At 41.0% G+C, this 15999-nt stretch overlaps 1 protein-coding gene across 1 annotated transcript; it reads right to left on the reverse strand.

Annotated features, from left to right (window-relative positions):
- Positions 1-787: 787 nt before the first annotated feature.
- LOC137179554 (phosphatidylinositol 5-phosphate 4-kinase type-2 beta) lies at positions 788-14190 on the reverse strand. The gene is made up of 10 exons (XM_067584319.1): positions 13575-14190; positions 10589-10686; positions 7457-7553; positions 7195-7347; positions 6738-6884; positions 5708-5746; positions 5272-5385; positions 4464-4725; positions 4183-4286; positions 788-2066 (listed from the first exon to the last, which is right to left on the reverse strand). The coding sequence occupies exons 1-10, from the start codon at positions 13716-13718 to the stop codon at positions 1986-1988; spliced, it is 1239 nt and encodes a 412-aa protein (XP_067440420.1). The 5' UTR covers positions 13719-14190; the 3' UTR covers positions 788-1985.
- Between the last annotated feature and the right edge of the window lie 1809 nt (positions 14191-15999).

Genomic DNA, 15999 nt, shown 5'->3' on the forward strand with positions numbered 1-15999 from the left:
GTACATGACAGATTTGTTTTTGGAGTGTTTTGCCACAGCGTCAGTCGTCAATCACCCTGTTGCCTCCAAACAGTGGAAGCATCTTAAACTACATACATTACCTACTGACAGATGACTTCTCAGCCTGTGAAAAGAGTTGTCTGTCTTTGTTTAGACTACAAATTTATTAAAAATTTAGAAAACCTGCATTACAAACTGGAGATGGAGTTTAAGACGGTGAAGGGAGGTTCTAACAAAAATCACCAACCACTTTGTGGGAAGTGTTGTCCTTTAGAGTTTGAGCCACACTAGGGACAAAATGTCAGGATCTCAGCGTCTGCAGCTTCAACTCTGACTATTCTTTTTAAAATTAAACTCTCATATACGTCCCCAAACTCTAGAAGCACAAGACTAGATCGCTTCAGCACCCCTTTAATGTAAACTGCCTCAGTAACCTGATAGTTCTGCTTTGGTCCACCTGCTAGCTGGAGTATTTTCTGAAGTTTTTTCACACCACTGTTTCCAAGGTCAAGAATGAGCTTTCACACTCGGTTTACGGTGTTGTCGATTGTTCCTCTAGTCTGATCAAAAATAAAAGTCCTGCAGCATTCAAACACACCACAAAACCAAGCAAAATAATGTTTGTTTAAGCAGATCTTCTCAAAATATACAAGGAAGCTGGGATCATATTTAACTTAAATAACTGGGTGAAAATCATAACAGTCTAAAGGATATTAATTAGCCTCGTCATGCTTTAACACAACAGCACAAACTGAAAATAATGAACAGCCAAACACCAAACGACAAAGACAAGATAAAACTCCCTTTAATATGCAATGAATCATTTTCAAGTAACCTTTTTTTTTTTTCTAATGTCTGTTGGTAACAAAACAATACTGTATACAAACACAAAATTGCTACATTAATGTAAACAAGATATAAAAATGATTCTTATGGTAATAAAACAAGTATTTGCTGCAGAATTCCCCTTTTTATGTGAATTTTTTTTTCTTAGACCAACCTCCACCAAGCTCACGGTTAAAATTCCAAAAATATTCAAAAACAATATGGCAACGTAACATTCAAACACCAATTTTTTTTCTTGGTTTTTTTTTTTCTTTTTCTGTTTTTAACACTCAGATGCTAAGTTCAGTGGTTTGATGTTCAACTTACTGGTGGAGTCTCATGTACACATCAGCCATGCATTTTTGATATTGCATTCATTTACTTAATACACCATTATATAGTAATGTGTTTATCCCGTCGTTCCAATTTGTCAGCAGTACTTTTTATTATTTTTTTTTTTGTTGATATTGAGAGAGAAGCCTGGTGGCGACTGTCGAAGAGTTTGTCATGCAATCTGACCATTCTGCATCTGTGCGAGTTTGTCTACATCTGTGTGTGTGTGTGTGTGTGTGTGTGTGTGTGTGTGTGTGTGTGTGTCTAATAGAAATCATAAGAACAACAACAACATGAACAGAAACCGAAGAGACTGTACTAACGGACTGTTAACTGCTGAAGCGGACACACTCGTTCAAGGCATTAGTGAGACAGTTCCCGTGCTGGCGTGAGGAGTAACAAGGTGGCTGAGGAGGACCGGGAGGAAGAAGAATGTAAAAAAAAAAAAAAAAAACAACAACAAAAAGGACAGGGAGATTATCGGGGTGTCGTTCCAAATTCAGTGAGGGATGTCACGAGTTTTCCTTGCGATGGATGAGGGAGCAAAGGAGGTGGTGGCGAGAAGGATCATTGCTTTATCTGTATCTGTATGTGTGTGTGTGTGTGTGTGTGTGTGTTTGACAGTGTAACAGCTCTAAGGATCCTTCCTGCCAGACTTGTCCCAGCTGTTGGAAGGATACTGGTTCTTTTTAAGAGGGGGAGAGAGAGAGAGGTAGGAGGGGAGAGATGGACCTACACTGAGGTGACGGAGGAGAGAAATAAGTGCATGGCATTTGACAGATCTATGACAGGATGTGACTGGCTGGACTGGGAGATGGGAGATGAGTCTATGATAAGATATTGGACATGAACTCGTAGAATCGTTTGGAGTACTGCTCCGGGTTCACCGTCGAGATCTCGGCCCCCGCCTGTGAGAGCAAAAAGGCAAAAAGTGAGATACAATAGGAACGTTAATACTTTTGGCTTCAGTTTTTTTTGTGTTACGTGGTGTCGGTCACTCCAAGGGTCCCTGTGATGTAACCCAACTGTAACTCAGCAGGCTGCAACTAATCAATTAATATATTTATTGTTTCAATTCATCAAATATTTTGAATCTAATAGTATAGTATATACAGTAATGAAAAACGCTCATCAGAATCTATTACAGCCTACAGTGATGTCTTCAATTCTCTTGTTTTCTATGACAAACAGCCCAAAGATATAAAGTAAACACTGACATAAAACAGAGAAAAGAAGCAAATCTTCACATGTGAGATGCTGAAACCAGAGAACGTCTGGCATTTGTGCTTAAAAGTCTTGCACGATTAATCGATTAGCAAGATTTTCTTCAATTCATTTTCTGAAAATTGTCTGATCATCTCAGCACTTGATACATTTAAAAATTGATGCAGATTTATGTGTTGTGTCTCTTTAGAGTTGCGGCCATTACTATGCTGGCATAGTCAAACTGAACACATCTTCACTGACAGTGACAGCAGAGATGTTTGGGTCTCGGAACACTAGTGGGAATTAGGTTACGACGGCACAAGCTTTGGGAAAAAACATTAAAAATGACAGGATCACAGTCTGTCTTAAAACAACAGTCAGGAGCCCAAGTGAACATTGTAATAGGTTTTTCTTGCTGTAATCATTCCTCCTGTTCATACTGACCATTAGAAGATCCTTCATAATGCATTTACAATGGAAGTGATGGGGGACAAAATCCACAGTCCTTCTGTGCAAAAATGTATTTAAAAGTTTATCTGAAGATAATATGGAGCTTCAGCATCCAAATGTGTCAAATCAAGTAGATATCTTTCAATGTTACAGTCTGTTTAGTGCTAAAGTTCCTCTTTTTGTTACTATACTTCCACCGCAGCTCAACAGGGAAACACTGTCTGAGGAAACACAAAGAGGGACTTTGATGCTAAAAAGACTGTAAATGTGTCAGATATCTGCTTGATATGACTAACTCAGACTGCTGAAGCCTCTAAGCATGGGGAGTGGCTGTGGTTCACAGGTAGAGCGGGTTGTCCACTAATTGGAAGATCAGCGGTTGCATCCCCAGCTCCTCCAGTCTGCGTGTTAAAGTGTCGTTGGGCAAGATGCTGAACCACCAGCCACCTCTTGATGGCGTTAGTGTGTATGTGTCAATGTGTGTTAGATTAGATCCTGATGAGCAGGCACCTTGCATGGCAGCCTCTGCCATCAGTGTGTGAATGTGTGTGTGAGTGTTGACATGTATTGTACAGCACATTTGAAGGGGATCTTTTAATAGCCAGTATGAACAGGAGGAATGATTACAGCAATGAAAACTTCTTTCAGTGTTTCTATGTTGTTGTTTTTTTTAGACATACTTGAAAAATTGTGAACCTGTCCTTTAATGTTTTTGTCAAACCTCCACAGTGTGGTCCAGTCTGTGAAAGTGCTGTGGATTATCAGCATTACCTGCAGCTTATAATTACACGCCAACAAAATCCATAGTTTCTTTAATTGTGATCAGACGAGATGCATCATTTAAGAAAAATCTGAAACACATGACACTAAAGAACACAGAGAGAACTCAACCCGGTCACCACGAGGTCCCCTAAACACCACAGGCAGACTTTTCTGTGTTTACGCCTCTGGTCAGCCGCTCGGGATGCAAACGAGTGGTTTTAATGGAGATGAATCAAAGTGAAATTGATTTTGTGGAGCAGAGGCTTATTGATTTTGTTTTCTGTTTACTAAAGTTGGAGCTTATTGTTAGAGCAGCTGATAAGAGCACAGGCGAATTAGTGCGCTTTTGATGATTTGCAGGTGAAAAGATACCCAGCTGTCTGGCAGAAAGTTGAACAGTTTTTTTTTTAGATCATAATCATGTAACAGGTTGTTAAGGATCTCCTGGACAGTGTTACTGTGTGGGTTCACAAGTGGACTGCTGCTTCACTAATGGCGGCTTCTCTTCTTCCACCTTAAACACAGACTGATCTATATTACGGTGTCTTCTGCTTCTTTCATGTGTATTCATGGACTGATGAAAGATGATGTAGTCTTAACACTCACCCCATGTTTCACAGTTTTGGCAGCATGTGCAGCTTTTTTCTTAGCATCATAGTGCGTGAGGATGTCGATGATAGCCATGAAGTACACCTCCTTCTTCACAGCACCTAGCACAACAACAACAACAACAACACACCACAATGAACTCCGTGGGAGACACATCTCTACCGCTATCGTTTGAGTACTGCAACTTTGACCGTTTGTGTGCTCTTAACCTTTCACTGTAAATGTTTAATTTGAAGCTACTTTCAGTAAGTCAGACAGATGTAAAAGACGAGGCTCACTGTCGTGGCTCTTGATTGCGTAAACGTCCACAGAGGGGTCGAACTCTCCGGGGCCGAAGAATCCTCCGCAGTTGAGGGGGTTTCCGGGGCTGTCGGGAGGCGTGCCGAAGGAGCCGGTGAGCACGCCTCCGCCCATCCCGTCGTTCTCGTACTCCTCTTCTTCTCCGGCGCCCTCCACGTCCATCTCCTCCTGCTCCGCCCGCTCCACGTCATGGATGCCCACCAGCAGACTGTAGTCCATGATCTTCAGGGTGGCCAGGAACTGACACATACAGAAAACACTCAGGCCAGTGTCTCGTTGCGTTCTTGGGTTTCTCAGATAAGACAGTTACACACGTCTGGTTGATACAGTTAAAATGAAAACACTCTGAGTTTAGGTGACAACACCAAGCCACCTGACACAAACTTTCTTTCATTTAACAGATGAACTTTTGTCCAAAATAGAATAGTCTTAAAATTAATTTAAATCAGCAACTTTCTGATCAAAGAGCAACTAAAGAAAGGTAAGAATCACAGCTTTCTTTATCTGTGCACTGTAAGATTAAAAAAAAAGGATATAAATGTCTTACACAGTTGCGTCAAAGCAAATCTATGACAATGAGTTTTAACACGTGAAACTGAATCTGAGTGTCTCAGGTGCAGTATTTCATTTCGGGGTCCTGACTGGAAAAGCAGTGACAGGTTTTGTTTTGACAAAAGACGAAGAGTCGTGTGGTTCATCCTCAAAGAGGTCTAAAATATCTTCAACGGAGCAAGGACCCATCAGTTTTTCCAGCAGTCCAGATGAAAACCCGGACGTGTTTCTTACCTCTACGTCACGTTTTAGCTTCTCCAAAAAGTACTTCTTGTTGTCGTCTCCTATCTGCAGCTTCTGGCCTTCATTCAGGAAGTCGTTGTCTTTAAAAGTGGGGAGTTCTTTAGCCTAAAGAGAGGGACGAATGTTAGGCAACCGAGTAGTAGAAGGAAAAAACTTTTTAATGTTTAATGTCTTACTTAAGTTCCCCAAAAAATCTGAATTTAATTTGGTTATGATGAGTAGCAGTCTGCATCATCAGTATAACAGAGTGCTATACACACACACACACACAGACATCAAGAGGCCACAAAGTAGTACTAGAATACATCTGCTTACTTCTAACTACTTAATTTAGCTGTCATTTGAGTTTGCCTCTGGGGTGAGATAAGGGCGCTTATTTTTATTGCATCATGTCAGCAAGCCGTCATGGCACAGAAATAAAACGTACCTTCTCCTTGTCGCTGGCTTCCCTTGAGACCGTAGAACCCTAAAAATGAAGAAAAACGAGAATAAAAATAGAACTAATGGAAGGCAGCTGAGGATACATAAAAGACATTGTTAGCATCTTGCCACTTATCCTTAGACAGCGGCTTTTTAAACTGTCAATAGTAGAAAGCGAGGGCTGTTTTCTCCAGAGAATACTTGAGAATACTTGGCAGGCGGAGAGACATATGCTATGAAGACATTTTTTTCGGTGGGAGGGGAGGGAGGGGCGGCGGCTGTGTTCACAGCTACTGGCAGGGAAACTGTACAACATATCCTTTGTTAACAGAGTTCTCAGTTTTTATCAATAAACTGATCTGTTATCTACTGTAAATGTAAACATGAGATAATGAACTCTTCCCTTTTCAAGTACAGTGACATGCATTTGTCACACTTTTCCTCCTCCTGATGAAAAACATCTTGAATATAAACCAGTTTATTGATGAGAGTCAGAAACATAAATCATCCTTCACTGTCTCTTAAACTATGACCACAATAAAAGGAAAGTACATGCAAAATACTGGATTTAAATACTTTTAAATAACGAACAATGGAGAAAGTACTATTTGAATACAGAAATGAAAGATGTGTCCTAATAAACATGCAGACAGAAATAAACACTATGAGCACAGACTTAAATCACACATGTAAGAATATGTGCAGCAATCATGATATTGATTTCTCTTCTTCTGAGGATACAAGTTGGATGGGGATAAGGATTTATTGGAATTCATCTTAACTGATTAACGGACGTGTTGACAATCAATGGTCAGTTAGATAATAAAAAATTATGCAACACAGTACATGTTTTTCCCCATAATCACCGACAAATCTGAGCAAACTTCATTAAAAACTGTGGTGATCTGATTCCATTCTAAATTGAATTAGAGCAGTAACAAATCAGTGTCCTTGCATCATTTATATCCATTAACTCCCACCTTTATTTAAGATATTCTAACAGTCACATATCACGCGTGTGCAGTTGGCCGACGTACCTTCAGGTCATATTTGCGATGTACAGTGAGGCGATGGCTGAATACATTCCGGGTCACCACCATGTACGTCTCCACCCCGTCCACCGTTAGCCTGTACATGCCCAGGAACTGAGGGAGCAGCGTGTTGCCATGACACTCCACTATAAACTGGAGACAATCAAGGGAGGAGAGGAGAGAGTTTAACGGGAAAGTGTGGGAGTGAAGAATCAAATGTTCAGTATGAAAACTGATTAAAGCTGCACACACGGTCTCATCGTTTCTGCAGAGCTGCATCGTTTTCATACATGTTTATCTTAGATTTAAAGGAAGGAAGCGGATTTCAAATGATTTTTTTTTTTTACAAACTGATGCTTCTAAATTTCTCTAAATCTGCAGGTACTGAGATAAAAATACTGATATCTGATATTCTGCTCTATCTGGCTCTGTAATGTCCCTTGATGTGTTATGATGCTTCTACCTGGTGGTATTTCTTTAGGATGTTGTGCATCTCAGCGATGTCCTCACTGGACACGGTTTTGATTACAAAGCGGTGGTCATAACTGGACAGGAAGCGGTTGCCGAAGCGACCCTGGGAGTCACTGTTGAGTGGGGCGCTCCTCGTCAGAGAGTTCTGCCAAAGCGAACACATCCGGATTCAAAATAAAAGGTTTCAATCTCCTCGAGGAGCTCTTTCACTTTAACCTAACTTGAGTTGTATCTTCTAGTCGCGAGTGGCTCACCTGGTAGTCCTGGTCATCGATGCAGAACCTTTCCCTCAGGTTTCTGAACACCATGGGACAGTATTCTTTGAACTTAAAGCGACTAGGCAGGTTTTCTCTGACAGAGGAGAGACAGAGAGTCACACACAGTCGGTACAACAAAGAGGTCAGAGGATCTTTACTGGAAATGAGGAAGAGAACCGGCAGATGCTGTAAAAATGTTTGCTTGCTTATTGTTGGGATTTATTTCCCCAGTGGTTTAAATCCTGCACAGACAATAATACAAATCAGAGCTGACATTTACAGATACCTGCTCCTTCTACAAATGTATTTGTTGTGCTTGTCTTTAGGTGCTGCTGGTTCACTGGATGAGAGCTTTAGAAAGTGCAGCAGACAGCGAAGCAAACATCAAGCTTTTTTCCATCAACACCTCATTTACATTTAGCTTTACAAAACAAAACAGCTTTCATGAAGTTATACAGATAATGAAAGCCAAGTCTGTAGATCTCATCAGTGATCTTACAGCATATATATATAAGCTTTATTTGAACTCTTGTCTATGAGGGACATTCTGTATTCCTGGCAGGTAAAGAAATGCAAAAAAAAGTTTATGATTTCAAAACATCTATAAACAGCAAACCAAAACTATCAAAGGAATCTGATTTGCATTCAAATTCAAAGTTTTACTGTGTTGAAACTGTGATTTTGGATGCAAATTTACATTCCTTTGTGTTTCAACAATGAAACTGATAAGCTCTGTGTCAAATCGGTAATCGTTTGGTTTGCTGTTATACATTTGTTTGTGCGTCTTTATTTTGACAAAATTAATTCCACATGCTGCTAGAAATACAGGATGTCCCTAACAAAGTCACATTGTAGCTCCTTGTCATATTCTATAATGAGATAATAGTTTTATGTTGCTGTTATAGTGTGACGTTATCTGATCACAACATTTCTTTGTGTTTCTTTATTTAGACAATATGAATTCCATATTACCAGCTGTACAAATACTCCAGCAGTTTGTACTTTGATGCACAAGCTCTTACTTGAACATGAGACCTAAATGACTTCACCTAAACTGCAGGTGCATCACACAAAGAACTTGCGTGGATGGACTGATGGAAGGGATGAGTAGGTAGGTGGCTATTGTGTCTTTTGTGTGTTTTGTCTGTCAAAAGGGGAACCAACTACAAAGTCATGACAATAAACACAGATTAAATGCAGAGATGAACAGGAACAACAGTCCCAGGTTGAAACTAATGAACAGGTTCATGATAGACATATATATATGACCTGGCTACTGCAGAGTGAATGTGTTTTCATTATTTTGTCTACCTCAGGACCAAAGGGGCTCTAGCAGATGATCAACCTACAGGTTTAGAGAAACCCCCACATTGCTTCAGTCCTGTACTGCTACTTTCCTCTATGAGGGTGATTTGAATTGCAAAGCTGCTCAGTTAAGTGTTCGTGTTGCTTTAACGACCACAATGTGTGTGTGAACAACCTGATCCTGCAGTAATACTCCACTGTCACATTATGTGTGCTGACGTTCATTCTGAATACAGCAAATATACAGCAGCCATTCAGAGGAAAAAAAGATGAGTGGAAGGAGACGTTAAAGGCGCAATCTGTCATTTACAACCAGAAGTTCATGATACATTCAAATACATACAGTGCAAATAGAAAGTCATCATACCCTGTGAATAGCTTTACCTTTTGTCACATTATAACCCTCATCATCAAAGCAAAAATAACATTCTGGACAATTATTAAATATTAATTAGTTAAATACCTAGTTTGGTGAAGTGATCAGCCCCTTAGAGAGTAAACCTGCTCAGGTGCAACCAATCAACTTCCAGATCAACTCCTCCCCTGACATCAATTGTAGTGAATATTGATTACTTCAGAATATAACCAGCTGTTTCTTGAGGACTCCACTACTAGTGGTGCGTAGTACTGCAAAGAATTCACCATAGTTGGAAAAGTGCTTTCAAAAAAGGCCTCTGGGATAAAGTTGTAGGAAAGCACAAGTTAGGTGAAGGCTACAAAAAGATTTGGAAGGCTTTAGCGATCCCTCTGAGTACCAGTCAGAGCATCATTAAGAAGTGTGGAAAGCTTATGGCAGCACCAACACCTTGCCTAGATCAGGCCATCCGTCCAAACTGAATGACCGAGCCAGGAGGACAGTGATCAGAAAAGCTACCAAGAGGCCAAAAGCAACTTTGAAGGATTTACAAGTCTTTATGGGCTGAGACTGGTTGGTGTGTGCATGTGACAAGAATCTCACAAGCTTTACACAAAGCTGGTCGTATGGCAGACTGGCAAGAAAGAAGCCTTTTCTGACAACGTGCCACACTCAGTTTGTGCTATGCAAAGACACACCTGGAAGATTCTGTTGCCATGTGGAAAAAGGTTCTATGGGCAGATGAGACTAAGATTGAACTTTTTGGACTGAACTCTAAGTGCTATGTTTGGTGAAAACCAAACACAGCGTACCCACTGTGAAGCATGATGGTGCAATATTAGGTTGTGGGGATGCTTCTGCCCATCTTCAGGTCATTCACCTTCCAACATGACAACAATCCTCAACATACTGCCAGAAGAACATTGCAATGGCTTAAGGACGGGAGGGTGAATGTCCTTGAGTGGTGAAGTCAGAGCTCTGACTTAAATCTGATAGAATATCCGAGGATGGACTCCATCGCCACTCACCATGGAATCTGACTGAACTTTGCACAATTCTGAAAAGAAGAATGAGCAAAAATTTCCCAATCTAGGTGCACAAAGCTAGTAGAGACATATCCAAACAGATTGATGGCTGTAACTGCAGCAAACGGAGGCTCAACCAGTATTAAATCAGGGGACCGATAACTTTCCAACCCTGTTATTCTAGTTTCTCATTTTGAACTGTTGCCTTTTTTCATTAGTTTAATGTTTTAAGGCTGTATTTGGGTGACAAAGTAACTTTCTCATAGGGGTCTGATGATTTTCTACAGTATAAGCACTGTAATTGGAGAGTTTGAGCAAAGATGGAGTGACAGCAGGTGTTTTAAGCTCTGCCGGTGAGTTGATCCTTCTGTTTGTTTACACTCGGACTACAGATTGGGCCTTTAACAGACTGTACGGACTGTACATAAGCTGCAATGTACCTACTTGTTAAATAGGTGGTTGTCCACTTTGATCTTACTGTAGGCTTTAAAGTCATCTGGCATCAGCATTACTGGTACAGGCACATTACTTAACTCGTTAATCTGAAGGAGAGGGAGAAAGAAAGCGAGGGAGAGACATCAGACAAGAGCCTGAAGAAAAGAGGAAAAGGCCAACAGACAGTACAATTATTTAGGAACCAAAAGAAATCAAAACAATATTAGATTTAAACAGTTTTGACAAAATATGCTTAAAACAAACAAAGTATTATAGTGTTGTCTACAGTCTCAGACAAACAAATAAACCTTGAATCTCATATCTCATAAAGATAAATGTGAGAAAAGCATGGACAAACATCTCATTTTACCCTCAAATAATATATATGCAAAGTGCTGTATCACAACTCATACTGTAGGATTTTTTAAAAACAAAACAAAATCTTTTGTCAGTGAGTTTTGTGCGACCTGAACATGTTCTGTCAAATCTCTGCGTGTTTACCAGCAGCAGTTATTAACTGCGGGACTAAAGAACGTGCAGGCAGTTCTTGCCATCGCTAAGCCCCCAGACACTGATCTTATCTGCTGAAACACATCCAGAGCAAGAGCTCACGCTGATGGACTTCAGAAAAAAAAACAAAAAAAAAAAAATCTCCTTGTAGATTATCAAGTAAACAGCCACACAGGGGAAATTGAGAGGAAAGACAGAAGAGATAACAACTACTCCAGAGGGGAAAGTTGAGTCATACAGCATTTAAGGAACTGCAGAGTACACACTACGCTGTTCCTGGTGATGCTGTTTGGTAATTTAATACAGATTTTTCTCATGTTGACAGTCAACTGAAACTCCTGCTGATGTGTTCATGTGTATTAATAAAGTTATACCAGTGCGATAGCTTCTCCGGACAATATTTCTTTCGACGAAGCAATTTCAACTTTCTCAGCAAAGTTTATGAACAGCCGATCTGACTTAATTATCACCTGATTCCAAGCGTGTACTCCCAGATTTATAACAGAAATTAAAGTCAAAACAGTCTCATTTACAGCCAAACATTAACAGAAACTATCTCTCATTTCACACAGTTGATGTTTGTACAACACAAGTAGGATTTTTAATGAGGCTTTCAAAATGCAAACAGTCAAGTCAGGTAGCTTCCAGTATGCAGAGAGACTTCTGTTGCATGTTAGTGAACTCAAATAGTGTGAAAACATGCACTGTATTTATGTCTGTAACTCAAAGTTTCTGTATGAGCACGGTGTGTCCTTCAAAAGCATCAGACTGACTTCATTAAAGTGTCATTAATCAACATTCCCTCAACATAAACCTCTGATAGACCCGGCTTGGCAATTATATGCTGACATGACATAAAAAAAATTTAAAAAAATCAAATGCATGATGTGTTGTGGAAACTTGAAGCCTCCAGTGAAGTAGGGAGATATTCTTGTGTGGTTTCTGGGGGATTAATAGCATCAAACAGGTGGTGTAGAACATCACCTAAACACCATGCAACGCTGTGTGGAAGTGTAGTCCTCCCAACATCACAGCTAGGGCACTATTAAAAATGCATTCCACTCCTGACTAGAAGAAGAAAGCTTTGATGAGAAGTCTGTTTGATGTCTTCGATCAGCTTCCCACCCACACCTCAAATAACCATGCCTGTGTGCTGCACCCACACACCCACTGCCAAAGTTCACCCGCCGAATACTGGAGATGCTGCAGTGATAACCATATAATTAGCTGGCTCCTTAATTACTTATTTGCATCCACTTTGTCATTTCATTTCACAGCCAAACAAGCGTTTGTGGGTCCTGTGTTACATCTTGCAGAAATCAGCACGGTTTACCTGCCAGCACAAAGTTGGCACGCGCTCATTTCCACTGTCAGATCTGCTTTGGCAGTTGTCACCATCAGCAGTTTTGTCAATTCATCTTAATTTAGCTATTATTCCCATAACAACTCAAGACCAGAATACAAAGTGTCGCTTTACCACCCAATACTGTCATAAAAGAACCAAAAATAAAGGGCCTGGAAACAAATCGCACCTTGCTGTGGCACATAAAAGATGCTCCGATATTCAGAGCAAATCAAAAAGTTTCAGCCCCGGCCAAAGTTCTCTGTCACACCTGAGAGGCTGCCGTTCAAGCATCAGTCCTGCTGGGTGAGTGTGGGTGTCTGCTGACAAAACAGCTAAAAACGGTTTATTGCATATTAAGCAAGACCAAACTGTTGGTGCAAAAGCCGCTCCATCCATCAGCGCGGTCGAATCTGCCCCTCACCGAGCTTTTCATAGGCAACAGGGAGGCTCAGCCAGAAGTGAATGTGATATATTTTCCTGCTCTATTTATAGAGGAAATGAAGTGATGGAATCAACCGGAGCAACTGGATGCAGACATCGAGCATAGGAGATGCAAAAAAAAAAAGAAAGCTCCGAGCAGGTTTATTTCAACAATAGGCAGACAGCTGTGTAACAACATCAGTAACCTGCCTCACCACTCACACACCCCCACCCAACTCCATGCCTGCACTCTGCAGCTTCTCACGACTTGGCTCCCAAACACTACACCATCTATGATTTATGAAGACACATTGTTATCGTTGTGCGTTGAGTGGAAAACGTACAACCTGCCTCGGATATTTTTTCCTCATAATCATTCCCTCAGCTGCCGCAGAGTTTGACAGACACATTTAAATCCCTGCAGGACGCTTCAGCCACAGCAAGCTAGCAAAGCTGCAGCAGTGAGCTACAAACTGTAAGAAAACCACCAGCTCAGCATGAAGGCAGGCAGCCTGTAGATTTCTGCCAAAGCACGCTATTAAACACTTCAGCGGATATCCATGACATAATAATTTCATGGATAATTACATGCTGACAACATCAAAGCTAGCTTGACAGATGAGGGCAGCTGGCTAACATGCTAGCTATCCAGCTAAATCAAAACAGCAGCATAAACAAACCGCTTCGCTACTGACCACAAGACGTTTAAGATGTATTTACCGTATGGTTGACACCCCACATTAAAACGCTGAGAATGGGCTCGCTTGCACGGAATAATTTCACTTTCTGTCCTATAAAATGCTTCTTTTTCGTCTTGGTTTTGCTGGCGCTGACGGGCGCAGCGCTGGAGCAGTTGGATGACATGTCTGCGGATTCAGTGTACGCAAGACGGCACTTCACTGTTGCTCACGGCCTCTACACACAACAACAAATCGGAAAGTTAAGAGCGTTTAAAAAAATCTATAAGTGCATCTTGCTCGTCGTCCACCTCGCAGCGAGTCTCTGGGTAGGATCAGTGTCTTGTTGGGAGTCAGCGGTGGAGCATTTTGCGCCGTCACCACCCTTCCTCCTCCCGAGCAGGCCGCGGCGGAGTCCAGAGCGCAGCTAGCCGGCCATCAGGCTTTACAGGGCAGCCTCTCTCCTGTCAGACAACCCGGAGCGGTCCACACTTGCCGGGACAGCTCCTCTGCTTTCCCTTTAGTGTCTGCAACTCCCCAAAAACTGCCGTGATGCTGTTTTACTTGTTGGTGAGTAATCCCATCATGATGCGCCTGAGATTGTTGTCAGTCACCAAACCAGCGCTGCGTTCAGGGTCTCCTCAAGATGGCGTCCGAGCTTGCGCCTCCTCACAGTCAACAGCGCCCCCAGCAGGCCGCCGGGAGGACTGCAGGGATTCCCACACTGCTTTGGACCACACTGCATCACACACCCACAGGGCATGTTGTCAGCAGGGCAATAGAAGTAATGACTTTTAGTCCCCCAGCACTCCCACTTTCAGTTATATTCTCAGTAAGTTTTATTTACCAGCATGAAGGTGTAAATGCTATTTGAAAGCCTTGCACACACCACCATCAATACAGTTCTGATGGGGAAATGTTGTCTTTAAAGCCTCCACTCAAATGTTTTTCTTGTTCCTACAGTTGGATGTTTGAGCTTCACTGTGCAGAATGATGTATGTGCAGAGTTTGATACTAGAAGGCTGTTTTCACAGTCATCTGCTAAAAGTGGAAAGATTCTCTGTCTTCATTGAAAATCCAATTTTAAAGGGTGAGCCTATGAGCAGGATTTGTGACGTAACAAATACAGATGTGGCCGAAATTATTGGTACCCTTGCGTTTTAAAAATAATCCACCGTTTCCCCTGAACAATGTTGAAATTAAAAGATATTTTATTCTCAATGCATGTCTATATTTGGTTTGCAGTGGAACAAAACAAAAAAATTGTGAAAATATCTGAGTTCATGCTTATTCTACAAAGACATTCTAAAATAGCCTGAGCAAAATTATTGGTACTTTAGAAGTTGTAAGAAATAATTGATTTGTAGCAGACTATTGTGTTTTAATTAGTATCACAGGTGTTTTCAATCATCATGCAGCCAATTTAAAAGGAGAAAATTATTCACTCTGCTGTTTTGTGCCACTGTGTGCATCACATTGAACATAGATAACAGAAGGAAAACCAGAGAGTGGTCTGAAGACATTAGAAAAAAGATAATAAGCATGGTCAAAGCATGGTCAACGCAAAGATTACAAGACCATCTCCAAAGAACTTGATGTTCCTTTGACCACTGTTGCCAATATCATTAAGAAGTTTAAGACCCATGGAGCTGTAGCCAACATCTGTGGACGTGGTCGAAAGAGGAAAGTTGGCCTGAGATTGCACAGAGGGATTGCTCAAATGGTCAAAAAAGAACCGAGGAAAACTTAAATACGGATCCAAGCTGATCTTCAAGTTCAAGGTACATGGGTCTTCCAGCAGAATAATGACCCCAAACATACATCAAAATGCACCCAGTGGATGAGAAGAAAACGTTGGAGCATTCTGAAGTGGTCTGCGTGAGTCCTGATCTGAATCCCATTGAACATCTGTGGAAAGAGCTGAAACTCACAGTTGGGAGACAGCACCCATCAAACCTGAGAGAACTGGAGCAGTTTGCCAAACTACCAGTGAAGAGGTGTTGTAACCTTATTCAGGGTTACAGAAAGTGCTTGACTGCAGTTATTGCCTCCAAAGGCTGTGCTACAAAATATTAAGTTAAGGGTACCAATATTTTTGGCCATGCCATTTTCATTTGTTTTATTATATTAAATAATATGTTAAGTTGTAAATCAAAAGCAGAGTTTCAGCTGTATTCAATGTGAAATAAAGAATGATGGATACCATATACTTCTGTCAGTTTCAACTTAATACAGAGAAAATTTTGTTTTTTTTAAAAAAAAAAGATGGAAGGATACCAATATTTTCGGCCACGTCCATAGTTTGGAAGCCAATCCCGGTCCAATATTAAACTTATACAAGTGTGATGTGGAAACTTGAAGCCTCCAGTGCATAAACACTGAGAATGGACTTTACAGTGAAGTAGGAGACATCTTGTGTCCAGCTGTTAAACAAGATGAAATATATTTGCATGTTTATAGATTCTGGA

This window comes from Thunnus thynnus, chromosome 3 (genome assembly GCF_963924715.1).
Source record: "Thunnus thynnus chromosome 3, fThuThy2.1, whole genome shotgun sequence".
NCBI classification, from domain to species: domain Eukaryota; kingdom Metazoa; phylum Chordata; class Actinopteri; order Scombriformes; family Scombridae; genus Thunnus; species Thunnus thynnus.

What these genes read in the sequence shown, in the direction of transcription:
- LOC137179554 (XM_067584319.1), bottom strand. Translation starts at nt 13,718, where the DNA reads ATGTCATCCAACTGCTCCAGCGCTGCGCCCGTCAGCGCCAGCAAAACC. An exon ending in GACAACCACCTATTTAACAA is followed by an intron (nt 7,554 to 10,588) that starts GTAGGTACATTG and finishes CTCCTCTGTCAG; the next exon opens with AGAAAACCTGCCTAGTCGCT. An exon ending in ATCGCAAATATGACCTGAAG is followed by an intron (nt 5,747 to 6,737) that starts GTACGTCGGCCA and finishes CTTCATTTTTAG; the next exon opens with GGTTCTACGGTCTCAAGGGA.